At 45.5% G+C, this 21378-nt stretch overlaps 1 protein-coding gene across 1 annotated transcript in view; it reads left to right on the top strand.

Moving 5' to 3' along the window:
- Window positions 1-21378, top strand: part of CD9 (CD9 molecule) — a 40309-nt gene that overhangs the window by 7375 nt on the left and 11556 nt on the right. The window contains exon 2 of the mRNA XM_090043872.1: window positions 15719-15821. Coding sequence (XP_089899998.1) covers window positions 15719-15821 — 103 coding nt within the window. The remainder of the gene's footprint in view (window positions 1-15718; window positions 15822-21378) is intronic.

Here is a 21378-nt window from a genome sequence, read left to right as displayed (position 1 = left end):
GCCAGGAACTCCATTTCTTTGAAATGGTGGAGCACTGGACCTCTAGATGAAGGCGTGTGTGTGAAACTGGCCTAGAATTGTGGGGCTGAGATTTGTTCAAGCTTTACCTGTGAATAGAAAAGTCAGGTTCATATTTGTTTTCCTGACTTTGGTTCTTGCTGTCTGCTGGGTGAGGGGGGGTGGAAAAAAGTAGATTTAATTTTGGGTATGGGAGGAGCAGTAGCTTTAACTTCTCTTTTCAGATGTGAAGAAGGACATTTTGCACCAGAAAGCTTGTATAGCATCTCTTCCCCAACTATACAGATGCTGTCCCCAAAACCTGGTGTCTTGCAACTGTGATGTGCCAAGAACTGTACAATAACATTCCCTCCCTTCCCCCTGCATGGAATTTTACCTGGCCACTGGTTTGGTCTGTTCAGGTTTTTAAATGAAGATTGACTTGCAAAGGTACAGATTTTACTTTACAAGAATATTGGATAGTAAGTTCTTTAAACCATGGCTGTTATCTAGTTGGCTGTTTATAATATTCACAGGTTTGCTTCTGCAGTGCTAACAGTGGATTGACTTCGGTTTATATTAAAATCAAACTGGGTTTTTTCTGGTGCTCCTTCATTTTCTTAAAGAACGGTTTATTCTTGCTGTGGTTTTTTGTTGTGTGTGGTTTTTTTTTTAACTTGGTAAACTGGGACTATAAACACTCTTTTGTTTTTAAAAAAAAAAAAAAATTCATGTTTTCATTAAGTCTGTTCTCTAGAAAATAGTAAATTACATGCTAACTTGTACTCACTATTTCTGTCTCTTTCAATATAGATGGGCATGTCAACACCTCCCAACCCCCTCTTAAAATGAGTTAACTTGCTTAAGAGTACTAGCTAGATCAGATGATTTGGTGTGTAGCTTTTAATCAAAACTGTTCTGCATTAAAACTAAATAATTTAAACAAAAGTAGCTCCCTGCTGCAACTTGTGGTGTTTCACAAAGTGCTATAAGTTAGTGACACTCCACCACCACCCACCTCCCTCCCCCCAACAGACACTCACTGTTGGTTGAGCAGGAATCAAGCTCCACTATGGAACTGATCTCACTCCCTGAGCCCTGCCCCCCTCCCAGCTCTGGTGCTGTCTGGAGGAAGGGAGTGGAGATGAGGAGGGAACTATAAGCTATTGTTTGCCTAGCCTGAGCTGGAGGGGGAGGTTCTAGGGGGCTGTGAGGCTGGGCGGGGTGTTCCAATCCACCTGCTTCCCAGGCTGGGGAAACAGCAGCCTGCAGCTCCCTCCCCCTCCCTTTCTTCCTGCAGACCAAACCAAAATCGCATGCAATGACTGACAAGTTATCTAAAGTACTCTGGTTTACATCTTCACCTGATTCCCCGACTTGTAGATGAGGGTTAATTTATTGTGCATTTGACCACTTAAAAAAAATAAAAGGTGTTCTGCAGCCATGCACTTCGGGGCATAGCTGTAGGAAGGTTGGGAGCTCCTACCAGCAAGCTGTGGACCGGAAGTGGCCAAAGACCAACAGTGATCTGCATACTGTGGGCAGGTAGCCAACCTTTTTTTTTTTTTTTTTAATAGTATAAAAACGGGTAGTATGCTGGTTGCTGCCAGTTTGGTTTGCTGCTCTGTGGTCACTTCCAGACTGAGTCAACCTTGCACAGCCTGGGGCTTGGGAAGCCCCCTGTGACCTGTCACTTCTGTCAGGGCCTCTAGTGTATCTGTACCTGACTAATTGAATTGCTTGTTTCTAGTTGCCATGGCCTTCTGGACTTAGAACTGACAGTTCTCTTTCCTGACTCAGTCTGACTGACTACTTCTCCTCTTGCTAATGTAACTCAGTCAGTTTCTCAACTTTGCATGAGTTAATCATTGAACTGAACTGGGGTGTAGACAGGCTAGTTCTATCAGTATCAAAGGCTGTAATGCATAGATTTCATAGACATTAGGGCTGGAAGGAACCTTGGGAGATCATCGAGTACAGCCCCTGCCCAAAGGGCAGGAAGTCAGCTGGGGTCATAGGATCCCAGCAAGATAAGCATCCAATTTACTCTTGAAGGTGTTCAGTGTAGGTGCTTGAACCACCTCCGCTGGCAGACTGCCCCAGACCTTGGGGGCTCGGACAGTAAAGAAATTCTTCCTTATGTCCAGCCTGAAACGGTCTTGCAGGAGTTTGTGACCGTTCGACCTCGTCATCACTTGGGGCACTCTGGTGAACAAACGTTCCCCCAGATCCTGGTGGTCACCCCTGATAAACTTATAGGTGGCCATCAGATCACCCCTGAGCCTACGCTTTTCCAGGCTATAGAGTCCCATGTCTCTCAGCCTGTCATCATAAGATCTGTTTTCCTGACCTCTGATCATGCGCGTGGCTCTCCTCTGGACTCTCTCAAGCTTCTCCACATCCTTTTTGAATTGTGGAGCCCAAAACTGGATGCAGTACTCCAGCTGTGGCCTCACCAAGGCCGAGTACAAGGGGAGAATGACGTCCCGGGATTTGCTCGAGAAGCATCTATGGATGCACGCCAGCATTTTGGTGGCTTTACTAGCTGCAGCATCGCATTGCAGGCTCATGTTCATCTTGTGGTCAACGATGACCCCCCAAGTCTCTTTCTTCTGTAGTGCTATCCAACGTAGCACTGCCGAGCCTATAAGGGTGCTGCAGGTTTTTCCTCCCAAGGTGGAGAACCTTGCATTTTTCGGTGTTAAACACCATGAGGTTCTCATCTGCCCATTTGCTGAGCTTGTCCAGGTCAGCCTGGATCACCCACCTATCTTCTGGCGTTGGATGCTTTATCCCAAAGTTTGGTGTCATTGGTGACCTTGGCCAGTCCTCTTCTGACTCCAATGTCCACATCATTAATGAAGATGTTGAACAGGATGGGTCCAAGGACGGAGCCTTGAGGGACCCCACTGGTCACAGGGCACCACGATGAGTGACTGCCATCAATCACAACCCTCTGGGTCCGACCACGGAGCTAGTTTCCCAGCCAGCAGATCGTGGTGGAGCCAAGGCCACAACTGGGCAGTTTGGCCAAGAGGTGATCATGGGATACCAGATCAAAAGCTTTTTTGAAGTCAAGATATATGACATCAATCTCTTCTCCCTTGTCCAGGTGATAGGTCACCTGGTCATAGAAGGAAATGAGATTGGTCAAACAAGACCTACCCGCAACAAACCCGTGCTGGCTATCCCTTAGGATGTTAGCCTGGGCCAGTCCATCAAGGATGGCCTCCTTGATAAACTTTTCTAAGATCTTCCCCAGGATAGAAGTCAGGCTAATGGGCCTGTAGTTAGCCGGATCCACTCTCTTCCCTTTCTTGAAGATTGGCATGACATTGGCCTTCTTCCAGTCTTTGGGCACTATACCAGAGTGCCAGGAGTTTTTTTTTTGTTTTTTTTTTTTTTCGAAGAGCCCAGCCCCTGGCACGGATATGACGCTCGCCAGCTCCTTGAGTACCCTGGGGTGCAGATTGTCAGGGCCGGCTGACTTGAAGGTATCTAGCTTCTCAAGGTGTTCCTTCACGAGGTCAGCATTTATGGAGGGTAGGAGATCCCCATCACCCGGATCTCCCTGTTCCATAGCAGGCATGGGTGTCCCGTGTGACTGATGAAAGGCTGACGCAAAGTACCTATTTAATAGGTTGGCTTTTTCCTGGGCGTCAGTTGCCCCATCTGGGTTAGCAGGGGTCCAACATTGCCCTTGCTTTTCCTCCGGCTCCCCACATATCTGAAAAAGGACTTTTTGTTGTCCTTGATGCCTGAAGCTAGTTGGAGTTCAGTTGCAGCCTTGGCTTTCCTAGTTTGCTCCCTGCAGGACCGGACCAGCGCAGAATAATCCTCCTTGGAGGTGAATCCTGTCCTCCATCCTTTGTAGGCTTTCCTTTTTAGCCACAGGAGGTCTGCTAGGTCCCTGGAGAGCCAGGAGGTCTGCTGTGCCTTCTTGCTGCCTTTCCTCAGTGTTGGAATAGATTTAGCTTGTGCATTGAGGATCGCTTCCTTGAGAAGCAACCACTCTTCTCGAACTCCCATCTCCCTGGGGTCACAGTCCCTGAGGGCCTGACCGACAAGCCTCTTGAGCTTGTCAAAGTCGGCTTTCCTGAAGTCAAGGACTTCTGTGTTGCTGACTGACTTGCCAGCTTTACAGCGGATGGTGAAGGTGATCAACTTGTCACCCAGCTTCCCATCGATCACTAGGTCGCTGATTTAGGTCATCCCCCATAGCCAGTACTATTGCATCTCTCTGTAGCAATGCAAGTATAGCAAACTGCCCCTGATTTTTAACCCTGTTCTATTTCGGAGTTAGTTAGGGTGGTGCTGGTTAATTCCTTTGACCTATGGGATTGTACAGGGACAATCTATAATGATTGATGCATGTACCCAAACAGATTTTATGCTTCCCCCTCTCTTTAAGAAGCTAAAATATGTTTACCCATTCCAGTGGTTCTCAACACTTTTTTTTTTTTTTAATATTCAAGGCACCCCTTGGAAAATACCAGCGTGTACTTTTTTTCACATTTTTTGATTACGGACAAATAATACAGCACTTCCCTGTCTCACCCCTCCTACCCTTCCCATTACAAAGAATTGCAAATACCACAACAGGTCAGAATGGTTTTAACGTGCTTGATTCTCTTGTGAATCATGACTGCACGGCACCCTGTGTCACCCCAGCAAAGATCTTGAGGCATCTCAGGGCGCTTTGGCAACCAGCTGAGAATCACTAGTCCAATCTTTGTAGCTAAAGAAACTGAAATAAAGAGAACCTACTTCCTGCACTTTTCAGGTAGGGCTACTGCCATCAAACTTCTAGCTTATTGATGATAATGATCTAAAACTTCTAGATGGTTAGGCATTGACTGCATCAGTTTAATGGTGGGTTTTCTCATCCTTCCTCCCCATAACTTCAGCATAATATGCTGAAATATGTGCAATCCAAAACATGTTTACTAAGCAAACACATTACAGTAAACTTTAGCTTTTTATCATTTGAAAGTTGAATTTTTTTTTTCTTTTTTTAAATCCATTTTCCTGGTCCCTGTGCACATGGTGAAACACAGGCAGAAGACAGTCAAACTCTTAAATATCACCTGCCAACTAGAAACTTCTATGATACTTCTGAGTTTCTTGAATTGGAGGTTAATAATATGGAATAATTCACATGCTGAGTTGGGTGTGTCTGAAGCTTGAGTTTTAACTTAATCTCACGGGTTGTGCCGGTGAGTCACTCCTTTCCCAAGAACAGTTAGAAGCTTAAGAAGATTTTGAAGCTTTCAAAAAGGTTCAAACTATTCCAGTTTTATTGCTCATCTCCTTAAAAATGGCACTGCTTGCTTGTTCTTGTATAGAATGTATAATTGAATTTGTAGTCTGAACTGTGTGAGGTGCAAAGTAAAGTGATAATGATATATAATTTTAAAAGGTCTTTTGAATGCTAACACCACTTTCTTTCTGCTAGCAGATGGGCACTTGTAAAAATCTAGCTGCAAAGAAAACTGCTTGGGCTGATGAATGGGGGGGCTGAAAATAGCTGTACAGTATACAACTTTCTGAATGATGGAGTAAACACTACCACATTGATCTACCATCCAGATCAGAAAACAGAAGAGCTATGTCCCCTTTTCATATCTTCCTCAAGATAAAAGATGGTTCTGTATAACCACCCTTTCTATCCTCCCAGACTTTTTTCTACAGTGCCATAGGTGTGCATGATGCCTGGCAGGCAAATGGAGTTGTACAAGAAGATATGTGCTGGGATAGAGCCTGGAAAGCAGTAAAAGAGTTAACGCCTTGATTTAAAAGGGAATGGAAGCCAGTTCAGGGATTACAGAAAAGGGATGACAGTCTCTGGAAAGCAATTTATCTATAGGTTGATATAAAGAAATGCAAGTTGTGGAGGAAGAAATCTAGTGTAGCCACTTTCATGTATTATCAGGGTATAAACCAGGCACTCTAAAAACTTCTTGTGGGAGGCATTGGAGAATGGAAGCAGTGGGTTGCTCAGATATCCTGGACTCTTTTTTTTTTTTTTTTTTTTTTTTTTATGCTTACCATGGTATATGATAAGGTCTGCAGTAGGTCTGTTTTCATAATAAGGACTTCACATTTTGTAGTTATTAAAGGATGCCATTAAGCTAGCATTTTGGGTTTCTAAAAAGGAAATAAATAAAAGCTTGGGTAGTGTACCTGATCAAGGCCCTGCTTCAACTTGTTGTGTGTTTTGTGTTTTGTTTTTAAATACTAGTTTCTGTTTTACCACCTCATTTTATCAGGTGTGGGTTTTGGGGCTGTTGGTTTGGTTTGGTTTTGTGTGTTTTTTTGTTTTTTTTTTTTTTGTGGGGGGGGCGGGGTTAATTCAGTAACCAGTCAAATGACTATATGGGGGAATGATGAAGCTGATTTACTCTGTAAATCCTTTGAACATACCAAGAGAACAGCTGGAACTTGGCCACAGTTGTTCAGTTTTTAATTAAAAATCAGAAGGTGATGGTTGAAAGATCAGTTTTGTCATCTTCTGGTAGTATCTAACATCCCTACACAACCAAGCACCTTCATAACCCATGGCAAAAAGCTCTCTCTTTCCTTTGAAGGTTAAAAAAGATTGGTTGTTCAATGATCAGTGGAACAGCCACCTACAGGTTGGCAACCTATTGCCTGTGAGCTGGATCTAGTTTCAATAAAGTAGTTCTGAAAACCCATGGGCTTCTTCAGTGGTTTGGCAGTAGAGGGAGGGGGGTGTTGGCTCAGAAACCAGGTGGCTGGGACAGGCAGAGATGGCAACCCAGCCTGTAGGAAGCTGCAACTGTGGTGGAAGCAGCCCAATAGTTGGAGCTGAACTCTGTTAAAATGACCCCCTGTTCATTTTAAACCTGAAAGTTGCAAACCTGTACCTTCACTTCAGCATGCTTATTACTAGCATATTTTTGTTTTAAACCCCTTTGCCCTACAAATGTGAGCACCTTTTTAACATGGAGATGCTAAGCATAGAAGTCCTTTAATTTTTTTATTTTTATACTTGCATGAAAGAACTACAGTCCAAAGCGGGAAGCTTGCCACTTTAGTTCTAAATTATCCTTCCTTTTCTTTCCAGCTGGAGCTTTTGAGGGATGTGGTATCTAGAGGGGGGGGGAAAAATCATAAGGCATCCTCTTGATTTGAAAGTAATGTGTGTTTTTGTTTTAAACTATTTTCCTCCTGCCTATAAAAATGGTCGGTGGTGATGGTTGTGTTTTGTTTTTGTTTTGTTTTGTTTTTTGCGGGGGGGTTAATAATCTAAAGTATCCATCTTGCTTCCCTGGGGGGAAGCCCCCCCCCCCCCCCCCGCAGCACCTTGCATTCACCACAGGGGTGTGAAGACGGTGAATTGTGGCTCTGCCTGGCCCCATGCTGTCACTACCCCAAGTTCCCGGGGTCTCCTCAGCCCCTCCTGTCCTTCTCACTCCCAGCTGTGGCCCCATCCCTATTACCTGGCTGCACATCCCTGCCTGTGTGGGTCCCACCCCTGGCAGTGGGTGTGGGGAGGACAGGCCGGGGTGCCTGGGCAGCAGGGCTGCATCTGGCAGCAGCAGGGGTGGCTGAGAAACACTGTGGACTCAATCCAGCCCATGGGCCAGATTTTTGGCCACCCCCAAATTGGAACTACCTCAAAGTTTGTTTTTTAAACAAGGGGGACAGTAGTGGATGTTGTGCACATTGGAAGGCTTGGTGAGACCCTATGTGGCTTTTTAGTCTTCAGAGAAAGAAAAAAAAAACTACCTGTCATCCTTCAGCCACTAGTTCACTAAAGTGTTAATGATGTCTGGCAACAACAGCTAAGTATGTAGCTTTTAGTAGCCAAGAAGCCATGTATCCCAGCAACCAGGGGTGGGTCTATAAACAACATTTGCCTTGTGCTTGTTTTAATGAGCTGTGAGTTGGATCTAAATAGTGCAATCTCATCAGCGGGCTATATTATCTGGAGTCCTAGCCAGAGACTGGAAGTGCCCTATTGATCAGGTGGACTTTCACATTTGCAAAGGAAACTTGAGTGGGTGTGTTGCACATGACATGATCATGGCTGGTCCTGGAATGTGTGATTGTGGCAAAACCACTCCTTGACAACATTTGCTTTTGTATCTGTCCCTCTTTGTATGGATATGGGAGGGTTGGGGAGAAGAAGATTCAAAAAAGTTTTAATCCCTCACAGCTAGGAAAGCCCCTTTTGTTTTCTCATTGTTGAGAAACCCCAGGGTCCACTGTTCTAATGGACATAAACTTCTTCCTAGCCTAGTGTAGGTGGACAGCCCAAGGGAGGTCTGCGTCCATCATAGTAGTAGCGTAGCAGCAGCAGGCACTGGAGAAGCTGCTGGGACTGTCCAGCAAACTTGCTGTTCACTTGGACATCTTTCAGGCTAAAATTTAAACTTTTGCAGTCATTCCAGGTGCAAGTCTTCCTACATGAACCTCCATTTATTTTTTTAGTTTCAGTGCAGTTGCAAAACAAGCCTTAGGGGCAAGTGATGGTAATAACTCAGATTTTCCTTTTCCTCCTCCTTACCCCTTGGGAATAAAGTCTGTTTTGCAGCAGGGTTGCAGTTAGTATAATTGAATGATTCAGTAATGGTAAATAGCCACCTCAGTTCTCAGTTACTCTTGCATTTGGCTCTGTAGAGGCTTTTCTTAAGGTTTAAAAAAAAAAGTTTGTTTTTTTTTTTAAAAACACACTGTCACTTATTTGATTATACTGGGGGGGGGTTGCCAACTCTTGACTGTGTTAAGAAATCATGAATTGGGTTTCAAAATCATGAGACTGGAAAACTTTGGGTTCTTTTGCCTTTATGTTTTTCCCCTGAGCCTTGGGAAGAGCGGGGGAGGGGTGTGTGTGTGTGTGTGTGTGTGTGTGTGTGTGTTTCAGGCTTTTCTCTTCAGCCAGAATAGTTAGAACTCTAGAACTTTTGCAGTGGAAGTAGTGGCTTGCCTCTTAACGTAACTAGGAGGCTTGTGACTTTAGCAGAAAAACACATTATTGGGAGAGTGCAAATGCAAAGACTCGAAACACTGAGATTCTCAGGACGGCTGTAAGGCACAAAATTATTCTGGCTTTCTCTTCAGTTTAGACAAGGGCTAAAATAAGTTTTAACAGCTGGCATAGCTAATGCAGTAACACTGGGACAGCATGGTTATGATGTGTGCAGTTTGTGGGTCTTCAGTTTTTAAAATTGCAAAGCTAAATAAGCTTATACTTTAGGTCCCTTGTTCATAGTAGTTATACAGGTAATAGCCCAGCTTGCCAACCTAGATCTGTTAGCAAGCATTCCAGTGTAGACCTGCCTTTTCTTGCTCAGGAAAGGGGCATCCCAAATAAGCGACTAGCTGCACTTAATAGTGATGACTACCTGCCAATTAACAGTGGATGAAATCCAAACCGCAATGGCTACATTGACTACTTTGGAGAGAATGAACAATGAAATACTCAACAACAAATGCCACCATAACAACCTCTCCCTCTCAAAGATGGGCCAGGGAATCTCTCTAAGATTCAACCACCAAATACTAATAAAACCAGATAGAGGAGCCATATGTAGCCTTCACAGTTAAGAATAACTAAAAGGAAGCCATCAGACTACTCTGACACTACCTACTATGAAAGAACTAGAGGAAGAGCCTACTCCCCACTTCAACTCAAAGCCACCATAACATCCATTTCCATCAAAATTACAAGAAACTTCAGACCCTGATCCCTCCACTACCCAATCCAGGGACTTTTTACCTGCTCCCTAAAATCCACAAACAAGAAAACCCTGGCAGACCTATCATTTCCAACCATGGAACCCTAACGGATCCATCTTAAAACCACTTGTCACCCAAAGACCGAGTTTCATCCAAGATGCAACTGACTTCAGCAAACTCAAACACAGACCACCTTCCCAGCAATACCCTCCTAGCCACCATAGGTTTCACTAGCTTCTACACCAACATCCCACACCAGGACAGCATCCAGGCCTGCCTCATCTACAAGAATGAGGTCACAACTTGGAATACAGATCTCAGGATATCACTGAACTTGTATTTCATCCTCATGCACAACAACTTCAGTTTCAACAACCAACACTTCCTCCAGGCTATGGGTGCCAAAATGACCCCACAATATGCCAACTTTTTTATGGCCCACCTAGAAGACTTCCTCAAGAACAGCACCATCAAACACTTACTATACCCAAGATACATCAATGACTTAATCATTTGGACCAAAATCCTGCAGTCTCTGATGGAGGGGTGGCGATTTTGTTGGCTTCTTGGTGGAAGTCCATCAGACTGTCACTAGAATTTCTTTTTTGGACATCATGATCAATATCTAAGATGGTAAAATTCAAACTACAATATACAAGAAACCCCCAGACCAACATGGTTATCTATACAGAACCAGCAATTGTTCTAAACACGCCAAGAAAGCTGTAATTTTTAAAGCCAAGTTCTCTGATGCCACCAAATTTGCAGCAATGAGAATACCTGTGATTTGCTGCTTCTCAAATCTCAAAAGGGCCTTCAGCCAACAAAGACACTTGTTCAAAGAGCCTGCACTTTTTTGAAACAGCCACCTGGATACTGTGTGAAGTCTTGCTGTAGTACAAAAAGAAAATCCCCACAAATCGCACACCATTAGTTATGTACCATTTTTTCCTTGAAACCTACGTGGAAATCCTCAAACACTTGCAACCCATACTGGAAGACCCCATTCTTAAAGAGATCTTTCCAGAACCACTGACCTTTTGATAGGGAGCTTGCTTCTGGTGATGAGGCTATGACCCAAACCATGCCAGGACAGGAAATGTAAAACCTGCCAACACATCTCTACTACTCTCAATAACCACACTCCACAACAGAACCATCACCACTCCTAGATCTTACACATGCACCTCCAGAAACGTAGTATCTCATCTCATCCAGTGCACCAAATGGCCTGATGGAAAACATGTAGGAGAGACCAAACAACAACACACCGGAGTGAGTGCACGCTGAAAATCAATCAAAGACGAGAATACCCAGTTACCCACGGGGGCACGTTCTTGCAGGACAGTTGCTCCCTCTCTGATTTCTTGGTTATAATCATCAAAGGGAACTTTCAACATGCCTCTCATAGACAAGCCTACAAACTTGTTAGTATCCAGTAGGTGGATGAAGCAAAGCATGGACTCTATATCCATATTGGATTTATGATGCATTACAACCTACCTGACATGTGATTCACCTGGTACCTGCCTGACTTAATCTCTCCCTCTTTCTCCTTTCCATCTTCTCTGCCCCTTTTCTTTCTTTCTCCCTGACTTTTTTTTTTTTTTTTTTTTTTTCCTTACCATTTCCTTCTTCGTTAATCTCTTTTGCCACTACCACTGCAGTGTGTTTTCCCCTTTTGGCCTTTTTTGTCTCCTGTTTTCTTTGCCCTCCCTTCCCTGCTTTACCTACCTAATAAGTTGGCATCTTGTGGGGTCACTTTTTTCCCCTAATTTCTACCCTTTTATATTTTTCACTGACATCCTGTCACATTTTAATTTCTCTCATTCCTACTTTCCTGATCTCCAGCAATTCCCTTATTCACAGACTGCCTCTCTTTCACCTTGTATCTTTTATCACTGTTTCCTCCTGACCTTTTTGTTTCCTCCTCCTTTCCCCCTCCCTTCCCTACTTCAGCTTTTTGTCTTGCTTACCTCCTGCCTATTTTAGTTACATTTTCACTGACATCCTACATGACATCAGAGCAGCAGAGACTCCATATGCCTGAAGAAGGGTGCTTGTGCCCGAAAGCTTGCTGTGAACTCATTTCAAACTGCTCGGTTGGTCTAATAAGATACCTTTATCTACCCAAAGAACCTTGCTGCACTTCAGCTTCTAGTGTCAAGTGATACTTTCATGTATATTGGCTCAGACTGGAAGCCTCTGGTTAGGGCTGGTTCCTAAGGGATGAGACAACATAATAGTCAGCTGTCTGTCTGAACCCTTTGGCTCCTCTTTTTTGATTGCTCTTTTTGTCAAGCAACTTGCTGAACAGGCAGTGCTGGTTTCTCAAGTATGGCTTGTTTTCTCTGAGAAGCTATGGGGACTGGGTCACTTCCCAGGTTCCCAGCTGCCTTCTAGGGCATTTATAAATCCTAAGGACACTCGCTATTCAATGGTAAACACTTCTTCCAACCTACCTTTACCACCTCGTTCTCCTGTAACTTAAAATGGGGAGAACGGGGAAAGATTCCCTCCTACTCTGGAATTTAAGGGAATGTGGCATGATGAGTCTGTCAACCTCACTGAATTTCTGTGGGGAGGAAAGGAATTTACTTTGTCTGCAAAGTGGACAGTTTTGAAGCAATGCAATATCCAGTAGCTCTGCTGTACAGAAGCCTGGAAAGGCTACTCCCTTCCTTCTGGAAGGCGGCACTACTTAGGTTTCTTCTCTCTGAGATGTTGGCTAACCCTTTCCTGTACTTTGAGGCTTGATGTTATCCTCTCCAGTAGCTCTGCTACAACACCACTGGAAAGAAAGTTTCTAGGATTATTTAGTGCACTTCCTGTTCCTGTTCTTCAGTCGTGACTGATAGTTCAGAGTGCCTGCAGGCTTTTGAAAGCACTGGTGTTCTATAAATAGTTAGTAGTTGCTGTTGGCATACTCATTTCTCTTGGTTTATTCCAATTATGGCAAAACAAGGGAATGGATTTGAGGAAAAAGGAGAGGCCAGTTTGCAGGCCTCTCTCCAATTAGGCTTCTTGGCTGCTTGTACCCACTCCAGGGGTTTAATTCAGTTTAGTTCTCCCTAAATTGAAACAGTGGGTTTTTAAAACAGGCCAGTTATATGCTTTATGCAATCCAGTATTGGGTTAATGAATAGCAAAATGACTGAGTTGTACATGACTGTGTGCATCTTAATCAGAATGTGCATATGCATGTATCATTTCCCAAAAAGCTACTAGAGTGTGTGTGTGTGTGCACACACACACACACACCCTTTTGTATTTTTAGTCTGTCTCTGTAACTACTGAATGGTGATCTTGTTCATACTGAGCGCAGCCAGGTTTAGCAAGAAGCTTGTACACGGATCTGGTTTGCACCTACAGATCACCCTTCTTTCCCTTGCGCCCCCCCCCATGCTGCACTTGATCTTTAGACAGTAATATTTTACATTGTCTTCTGCATTTCTCTCTTCTTCCCTCTGCTGCCCCCATGTTTCCACATCTTCCTCATTTAAACCACTAATATTCAGATCTGAGTTTAGAACAGGAGTGGGCAAAATGTGGCCTGTGGGCCAAATCCAGCCTGCCAGGCCATTCTGTCTGGTCTGCAGGGCCCCTAGACATTTTTAAATAAATAAATAAATAATAATTTGCCTCTGGCTCCTGTCAAAAGTGGCAGGAGCCAGGGGCAGTAAGACCCAGGGGAAGCTGCAGCAGGTCCCTGGAAGAGCAGGGCCTGCCCTGCCCCGCCCCCCCCCCCCCCACAAGCCAGAGGGACCATGGAGCTATTCCCACCCATGCTGGAGCGGGAACCTCAGGTAAAGGGGGGACGAGGGGGTGCTGGTCCCCATCTGGCCACAGGGCTGGGGTGGGGAGCTGGGAGCAAGGGGGTGCACAAGAGCCAGTGCTGGCAGGGTTCAGAGTGGGGTGGCTCCCCTCTGTCTGTCTGTGTGCTGGTGCAGCCCAGGCAGCTGCACTCTGGGTCCCGCTGGCACTGGCCCTGGGGCACTGCCTGGCTGTCGTTTGGTCCCAACCCCCCTATTCCCCACCCCCCCCCCCCGCCCTGAGGTGGTGTGGGGGGGGGGGGGCAGCATGACCCAGTGGGGATGTTCCCCCAGGTGTGGGGAGGTGGTGCAGAACTTCTATCCTGTGCCTGAAGTTTGGGGCAGCAACGGCCTGGCTGCTGCTGCCCTGCCCATGGGAGGCTCTGCGGGGGAGGCCCGGGCCTTCCTGCTCCATGGGTCCCGGGGCACAGGAAGCTTGGGGTGGCCGCAGGAGCTTTCAGAGGAAAAAAACAGCTATGGCTCTCTGCTCTGGCTCCTGGCACAGCCTCTTTGCCCATCCTGGGGCTGTGGGGATGAGCTGCTGCCAGGCTGGTGGGGCCTTGCAGGGCTAGGGCAGGCTAGGCCTACTCCCCAGGGTGGTAGCACCCTCTGGGGATGCCCGGGGGAGGGGGCAGCCAGGCAGTTGCCATCTCAAGCCTCAGGCACAAGATGCAACTTGTGCACCGCGTCCCTGGCCTTCCCGTGTCCTGGGCCATGCGGTGCCCTCAGCGGTCTCAGGTGGCCCCCTGCACTGCCCCCAGGGCTGGCCAGAAGCTTCCCCAGGCCCTCCTGGCAGCTGCAGTAGCTTCTGAAGCGGAAAAGCAGCCATGCCTCTGCTCTGGCTGCAGGCACAGCCTCCCTGCCTGTCCCAGGGCCAGGGGCAAGCTGCTATCAGGCCACTGGGTCCCTGTGGGGTGGGGGGGACCGGGCCATCCCTCCTGGGTGGTGGCATCCCCTAGGTCACCTGTTTTGGGAGGGGGGCAAGCAGGCCTTTGCTGCCCCAAGCCTCAGGCATGTGATGCAAGTTCTACACCACCTTCTTGGAGTTCCCACATCCCCACTGACTTGTGCCACCCCCAAGTGGCTCTTGGAGCCCCCCACACTGCCCCTGAAGCCTGACGGGGGGGGGGGGGCCCTTCCCTGACAGCCCCCATCTCCTGGCAGCACCAGGAGCTGCTGGAGTGCAAACACAGCCATGAGGCTTCAGGCAGCAAGGACCTAGCCCACTTTTCCTCCCCCCCCCTCCCTGCAGCCCTTCCTGCAAACCCTATGGCCACCACCTCCTCCAGATACAATCGCACATCTCACAAATACCACACACATCTACCCCTACCCCACAACACTGCTGCACGCCCCACACACTATACAAGAATAAGACTACGTTTTGAGCTATTATGCAATCACTTCTACATATAAAGCACAACCACACGTATCGGGACAAAAATGTATCTTTTAATTGAATTTAAAATATTATATTGTGGGTATTTGATTTTTTTTTTAGTACATAATTTGTTTTTGGTTTTTTTTTTGTTTGTTTTTTTTCCAGTTCTAAGATGGCAGACCCTCTTATCCAAAGGAGTACTTCCAGGGGCAAGGGGAGGGACTTCTGGTCTCAAGGGGCAGAGGGAGGACTACCAGTCCCAAGATGGTGACCAGGGCACCTGTCAAGGGGCAGGGTTACCCATGCAGCCCTCGACAACTTGCAAAAACTCACAAAGCAACACTCCAGCCAAAATAACTGCCTGCCCCTGGTTTAGAAGCTCAGCAGACATGAAACCCAGCATTGGGGAAGTTGAACTTTTAACCAGACTTCTAATTCGGCTTGAAATTTTCTAGCTGGCTTTCACTTGGAGCTAAATGAACTGCATTGTCAGTATGTTGCAAAAGTGTCTTTCTTGGTGTGAGAACTTCAGATGACTAAAGTATGCATTTTCGTTCCAATCCTTTCTGTAAAGCATTTCGGAGCCAGTGGAAATGTGTGGCTTAACAGTTTGGCATAGTCATAGATGTAGTATATTTTCATTGTGGAACAGGAATCTCCTGCTGAAAGGTATTTTAAAAAAATCTAATGCAGCACCTAATTGGGATGTAAATATTGCTCAACTACCAGGACTTGCTTTTAGCATAAGGCATACTTTCACATCTAAAAGTGAATATGATGCTAACAAGTAATATTCTAACCATGTTCTTCTTTCTTTGTGCAGCTTGCTGGAACAGCAGTTCTTGCAATTGGACTATGGCTACGATTTGATGCACAGACTAAAAGCATCTTTGAACTGGAATCCAACAATACAACCTTCTATACTGGTAAGCTATAAGAGATAAAATGGCTAAAAGGTATGAAAAAAGAAACTGTACGTTGTTGCTTTTATTTTTTTTGGTGTTTTTTCTGGGGGTGGGGGGTGTTTTGTGTGGGGTTTTGTTTGGTCAGGATAGGCTGTTGGACAAGGGGGCTTCTGTCTGTCCACCTGTGCAGTGGTGTCTTTGGTGTCATGTACCCAAGTTTGCTTTTCATATAACCTCTTCTTTTGTACCTCACAGTTCCTTTTGTTTGCTGTTAGCCAATTAAATTCTACCACCTCTTCAGTTGCTGATCCTTGTTCACATCTAATTTCCATGTGTCTTGCAATTGTCTCCTTTTGCCTCTTTCCCTCTTGCCCATCTGTCCTTATGTATAATCAACAAACCAGCAAGCTTATAACTAAGTATCCTGGGTTTCATTGTTTTGTTTGTTTGTTTTTTTTAAATCCCCAGTTCTCATTTTACTTTTTATCATGGGGAAAGTGTGGATTGGGATTACTTCTCAGTTAAAAAATAAAAAATATGGATTTCTTCAAATTGGAGAGAACCAGGATCCCTACTTATAACAATCATGCAGGTTTTTTCCAGATCACAAAGGAGGCCCCTAGACTTGTTCTGTTTCAAATATACTTTTTTCTTGTAGCTAGTCTAGACCTCCACACAATCCCTATCAGGACCTCAATTTATGCTACTTCAGACATGCTGGTTCGTGATCAGTCTGAACTGTTGTTTTTTATGTGTTCTATATGTGTTTTACTTCCTCTTCTTTACTGTGGTTAAGTTAACACATTTTGCCTATGTTAGTACTCAATGCTGCTTATAGTCAGTGGACTTGTTTCACATCCTAAAGTTGCCTAAAGGTTACTGCTCTTTGCAAAACCAGCAAAAGGCAGGTCCTGCTCTCCTAGAAGCCTTTAAGCTTGATGCATATTTCAGGAGCCTGGAGTTGTATAGAAAAATGGAGTGGGAGCATAGGCTATGCCTACCAGGTGTGCCTTCTCCTCCATGCCACTGCAAGATAAAGCACCAGCTGCAGGTGGGAAGGCAGGTACCAGGACCTAGCCCCCACTTGTGCCCTGCAGCAACAAGAAAAAGCTCCCCTGCTACAATAGATGCTTTTCCTGCTAGCGCAGGGGAAAGCAGTGGGTGCTTCCTGCTTTATACCAGACTGTCCCATTTTTTTTTTGAACACTTTGTAACCCTGCCCATTTCTGAATAGGGAATGGACTGCAAATAGTCTTGCATTTCCACCAATGAAACTGGAAAACATGTCAGACATTTTATCTTTGCAGTTTTGTTGGCTATGCCTAGGGTAGGGAAGTGCTCAGCCAGGAGCATCAGGGTTGCCAGCCAGCCAGGGAGGGAGCAAGGCAGGTGGAAGATCCCAGAGACCCCATCCCTTGCTGCTGACTGGTGGAGGAGATGGTGACAGCCCCAACCCTTGCTACTGCTTGGCTGAGGGGGCTGTTGGCCCTGCCTCTTAGCAAGGGGATGTCCTGTATTCTGAGGATTTATCAATGGGTGCCTTTATTCTGTCTGCTTCCATTAGGAAAAATAGCAAACCCAGAATAACAGCATCTGACAGGGAGGATTGGTCAAAGCAAGCAGGTCAGTCGGGACTAGAATCAAGGTAATACATGTTGCTTCTGTAACAGTGAGGTCAACATATGGTAGCATTGGCAGGTTGTTGGACTTGCTGCATCCAGAGAAACTTGCATCCAACCATTAATATTAGGCCTGTGCGAAGTGGCAAGTATTTGCTTTGGATTTGGAGGCTAGTGGTTCAATTTGGAGACTTGAGTCACTGTCCTGATTCAATTCGGCTAAATCTGATCTGAAAGATTCGGTGCTGCTTGAGAGATCCGGCTGTAGACGGAACAGGCAGCTGACACAGTTGCCTGCACCTGATAGGCCTGGGGTGGGAGTGGGGGAGGGAGGGTTTGGGGCTGGGACAAGCTTCCCAGCCAGGGCGTGTTACTCGGCGGGTGTGGCAGCGCTGGGAGTGGGGGCTCTGCCCTGCTGCCACTTGCCCCCTTCTGCCCAGAGCAAGACATGCCTGCATCTCCTTCCCACCCTCTGCCTGGGCAAGCGGCAGCAGGGCATAGCCCCTGCTCTGAATGCTGCCATACCCACATCCTATGCACCCCACCCTGGTTAAGCATCTTCCCCTCCAGCCCCAACAGAACTACCAGCTGGAGGCAGCTGTGTTTTCGTCAATCTCTGAATCAGCCGAAGCTTTCCAAATCTATTCAGATGCTTTGAATGGATTCAGTCCCTGAATCGGGCCAAATCTCCTCCAGATAAGACTGTGTGAAGGTAGCAGATTCAGATTCAAATTAATATGTTGGTAAACCTATGGAGCATTTTGTTAGCGGCATACAAAGAGTTCCCAGAACCTTTCCTCAGATCCAAATTAACCAAGGATTCACAGAAGTGCTTGGGAAGACCAGACTTGGCATAAACTGATCCACATGGTTCTTTAATTAGCCAGTCTCCTGAAGCTACCTCTTCAGCTTGCTTCACCCTGTCTTCCCTTCCTGCCTCACTCCTCGCTTTGATTTGGGACAAAATAAATTGAAATGCTGGGATTCCTGCTGAGGAAGCATCCTGTCTTTTAATCCGTGTCTGTAACTTTTTTGGTCTGAGGGAATGTTTGCCTCCAAAGCCAATGCCAGATCAGTTTATGCCTGGGTACTTCTCCAGAGGGCTCTAACTTTTTTTTACTGAAGGCAAAATAAAAAAAAAAAGTATCCATTCTCACAGTCGGGCCCAAGCAGGTGGTCTCCATCTATCTAGTTATGTTATGTCACCCTCATTTAAACCAACTCAAAAAAAAATTCACTCAAATTTGAGATTGCACTCCTTTCCCCTGTCATCTTTCCCTGTGGCTCTCCCCCCACCCTTATGCGTACTAGAGGGTGCAAGTTCCTCTTATGAATCCCTGTTAATAGCTGGGGGGTCATGTGCAGGCTGTTTCCAGGTTTGCGGCAGAGAATGATGGTCAGAAATATTGACTGACCTTCACTCCAGCACACCCTCGTAAAGTAGGCAAAATGTGGCCCAAGTTGCTTAACTCTGGAGGGGAAGGGGCTGCCTAAACTGCTATTTCCTCTTCTTTAAAAGGCAGAGGAGTTTGAACTTGTGGCTGGAGAGGCTGCCCACTTAACTGGCTAAACTCTTGTGGTTTTGCAATAAATGCTTCATGTAAAGAAGGGAACGCTTCACTCTAAGGATTATTCTATTCACAGGGTTGGAAGGGGCCTTGTCCAGAAATGACCAAGCTGTGGCATGCATGCCTTAAAATAGACTGCCTCTTTGGCATGTGGCAGATCAGGGAGAGGCAGACATAAAAGCAGATAAGGTGGAGAGTAGAGAGCACAACGCATGGAGCAGAAAGTAGGGTAGCAGATTGGGAAAGGGATCAGAGTAGCACTTGAGGAGGATGTGGGACTTACCTTTGTGGCAAGCAAAGGTCCTTGCTGATGTAGTCTTACCTCTTGGAAAACTACAGGATTGTCTGTTCATAAAGCATGCCAGACTTATGCAGTCACCACTCTAGCCTCCAAAGAAGGAGTTTCCACAAAGGTCATAGGTAGCTTGCTTAATTGTTTAGAGTTAATTTTATAGGACTGACTTTTTCTTTTTTTTCTTTTTTTATTTTAAGACTTGAATTCAAGTCTGCTTTGCTGCAATTTAAACCCATTGCTTTGTGTCCTACCTTTTTTTGTAGCAATAGCAATGGAGAATGGTTGTTCTCCTTCATCAATTTTTCAAACCTATGAAGATGTATGTATTCCTCCACGCCCCAAATCTGCACCTTTTTTCCCCAAACTCTGCACACACAGTTCCTTTAGCCTTTCCTTCTTTGTTATATGCCTCTGGACCCCATTCAGTTCCTCTCTCTATCTTGTTGGTGTCCCAAAATTTGACTGCAGTATACTCCAAATGAGGCCTAACAGGCACCAAATAGTGGTACTCTCAACTTCCACACTTGGAAAACAATACTTTTTAATGCAGCACAAAATTGCTTTTGCCAACCCCCATTAAGTTTGATTCATTAATAATCCTTCTTGCTGCTGCTGCTGCTGCTGCTGCTGCTGCTATGTGTCTGTACATGGTTTTTCTTCTCTGTCCAGTACCTTATACTCCTTTTTTTTTTAATGAACTTCATCTTATGGTCTATAGCCCTCTGAATTTTAAATTCTGACCTCCAAATTGTTTGTGAACTTCAACTTTGTCTGAAAAAATGATAATTTTGCTCTATCCCTGTGTATCTGCATCAGTAACAAATGTTAAACAGGCCCCTGTAAAAATCCCATTTGAGAACTGCTGCCATTCTGATGTCGAGTCCATTAATTCTTTATTTTTTGTTATTCAGCCAATTGTAATATCAACCTAATACTAGTTCTACCTTGTCCATATTTCTCTAGCTTACCTATGAGAATAGTAATAAATCTGGTGGTATTCTACAAGCCGAAGTCCAAATATATTGGGCCTACTACATTCTTTTTTCATTATCCACCCAACCAGCTACTGTCAAAACAAGAAATCGGGTTGGTTTGGCATGATTTTGTTCTTAAATCCCTGGTGACAGGTACTGATCATCACCTATTCATCTACCAAACAGTTTGCTTCTGTAACTCCCCAGGTGTTGAAGTCGGGCTGACCACCTTAAAAAGATGACTAAGGGAATGATAATAGGCACTACATTAGCCTGTGCCATGTCCTCTGAAACCTTACCTGTCATCTAAGAACTGGCACATACTGCCAGTGGCTCCATCCTTTCTTTAACTAGTTCCCTCATTCATCCAAGGGTGCTTCCATCAAGCTGTCCTGGCTTAAATTCATTAAAATTATTCTAAGAACTTCCTGATGGATTCTTTACTTCTAAAATCATTAGAAAAATAGGGCTGGAAGGGACCTCTGCAGGTAAGCTGATCCAGGGGTGGCCACCTGCAGCATGGACATGTGGCAGAGCGGGGTGAGGACCGGCAGTATAGTAGCAGGTGGTTCAGGAAGCCGAAAGCAAGCTAGCAAATAAGGAAGGAAGCAGAGCGGCAGATTGAGCAGGGGAAGCGGGGATCAGAATGGTGCATGGAGAGGATATGGGGCTAACTTGTAGTGTATCTGGAAAAAAGGTTGGCCCCCACTGATCTAATCCTGTCTCCTAACTGAGGCAGGATCATCTCTATCCAAACCATGCCACACAAATCCTTGTCTGATTGTATTACTAAAATGACACAATCCTGCTGTGCAGCTATAAGGCATAGATGGCATCCTAACCTGCTGCAGGTAATGAAGGGGGATAATGGTGTCATGCTACTGCTGCAAGTGTTGTTAAAATCCATACCCACTGCACTACAGAGGAAGACCAAGCTGCCCAGTCTGTACCAATGTGACCACGGGGTAACATTCCTTCCTGGTGCCAAATATGGTGAACAATCTGACAGGGAGTAGAGGTGCTAGACCCTCTAAACAAGAATTTCTGGGTTTTAGTCCTAGCAGGAGTATTGGCACATCCTAATTTAAAATCTCCAGCTTATACTGCAGCCAGTTCTTCTTA

This window comes from Crocodylus siamensis, chromosome 4 (genome assembly GCF_052110815.1).
Source record: "Crocodylus siamensis isolate JL-2025a chromosome 4, ASM5211081v1, whole genome shotgun sequence".
In the NCBI taxonomy this organism is placed as follows: domain Eukaryota; kingdom Metazoa; phylum Chordata; order Crocodylia; family Crocodylidae; genus Crocodylus; species Crocodylus siamensis.
Note: the sequence above shows the minus strand (reverse complement) of the source record. Positions and strands in the feature narration are given on the sequence as shown.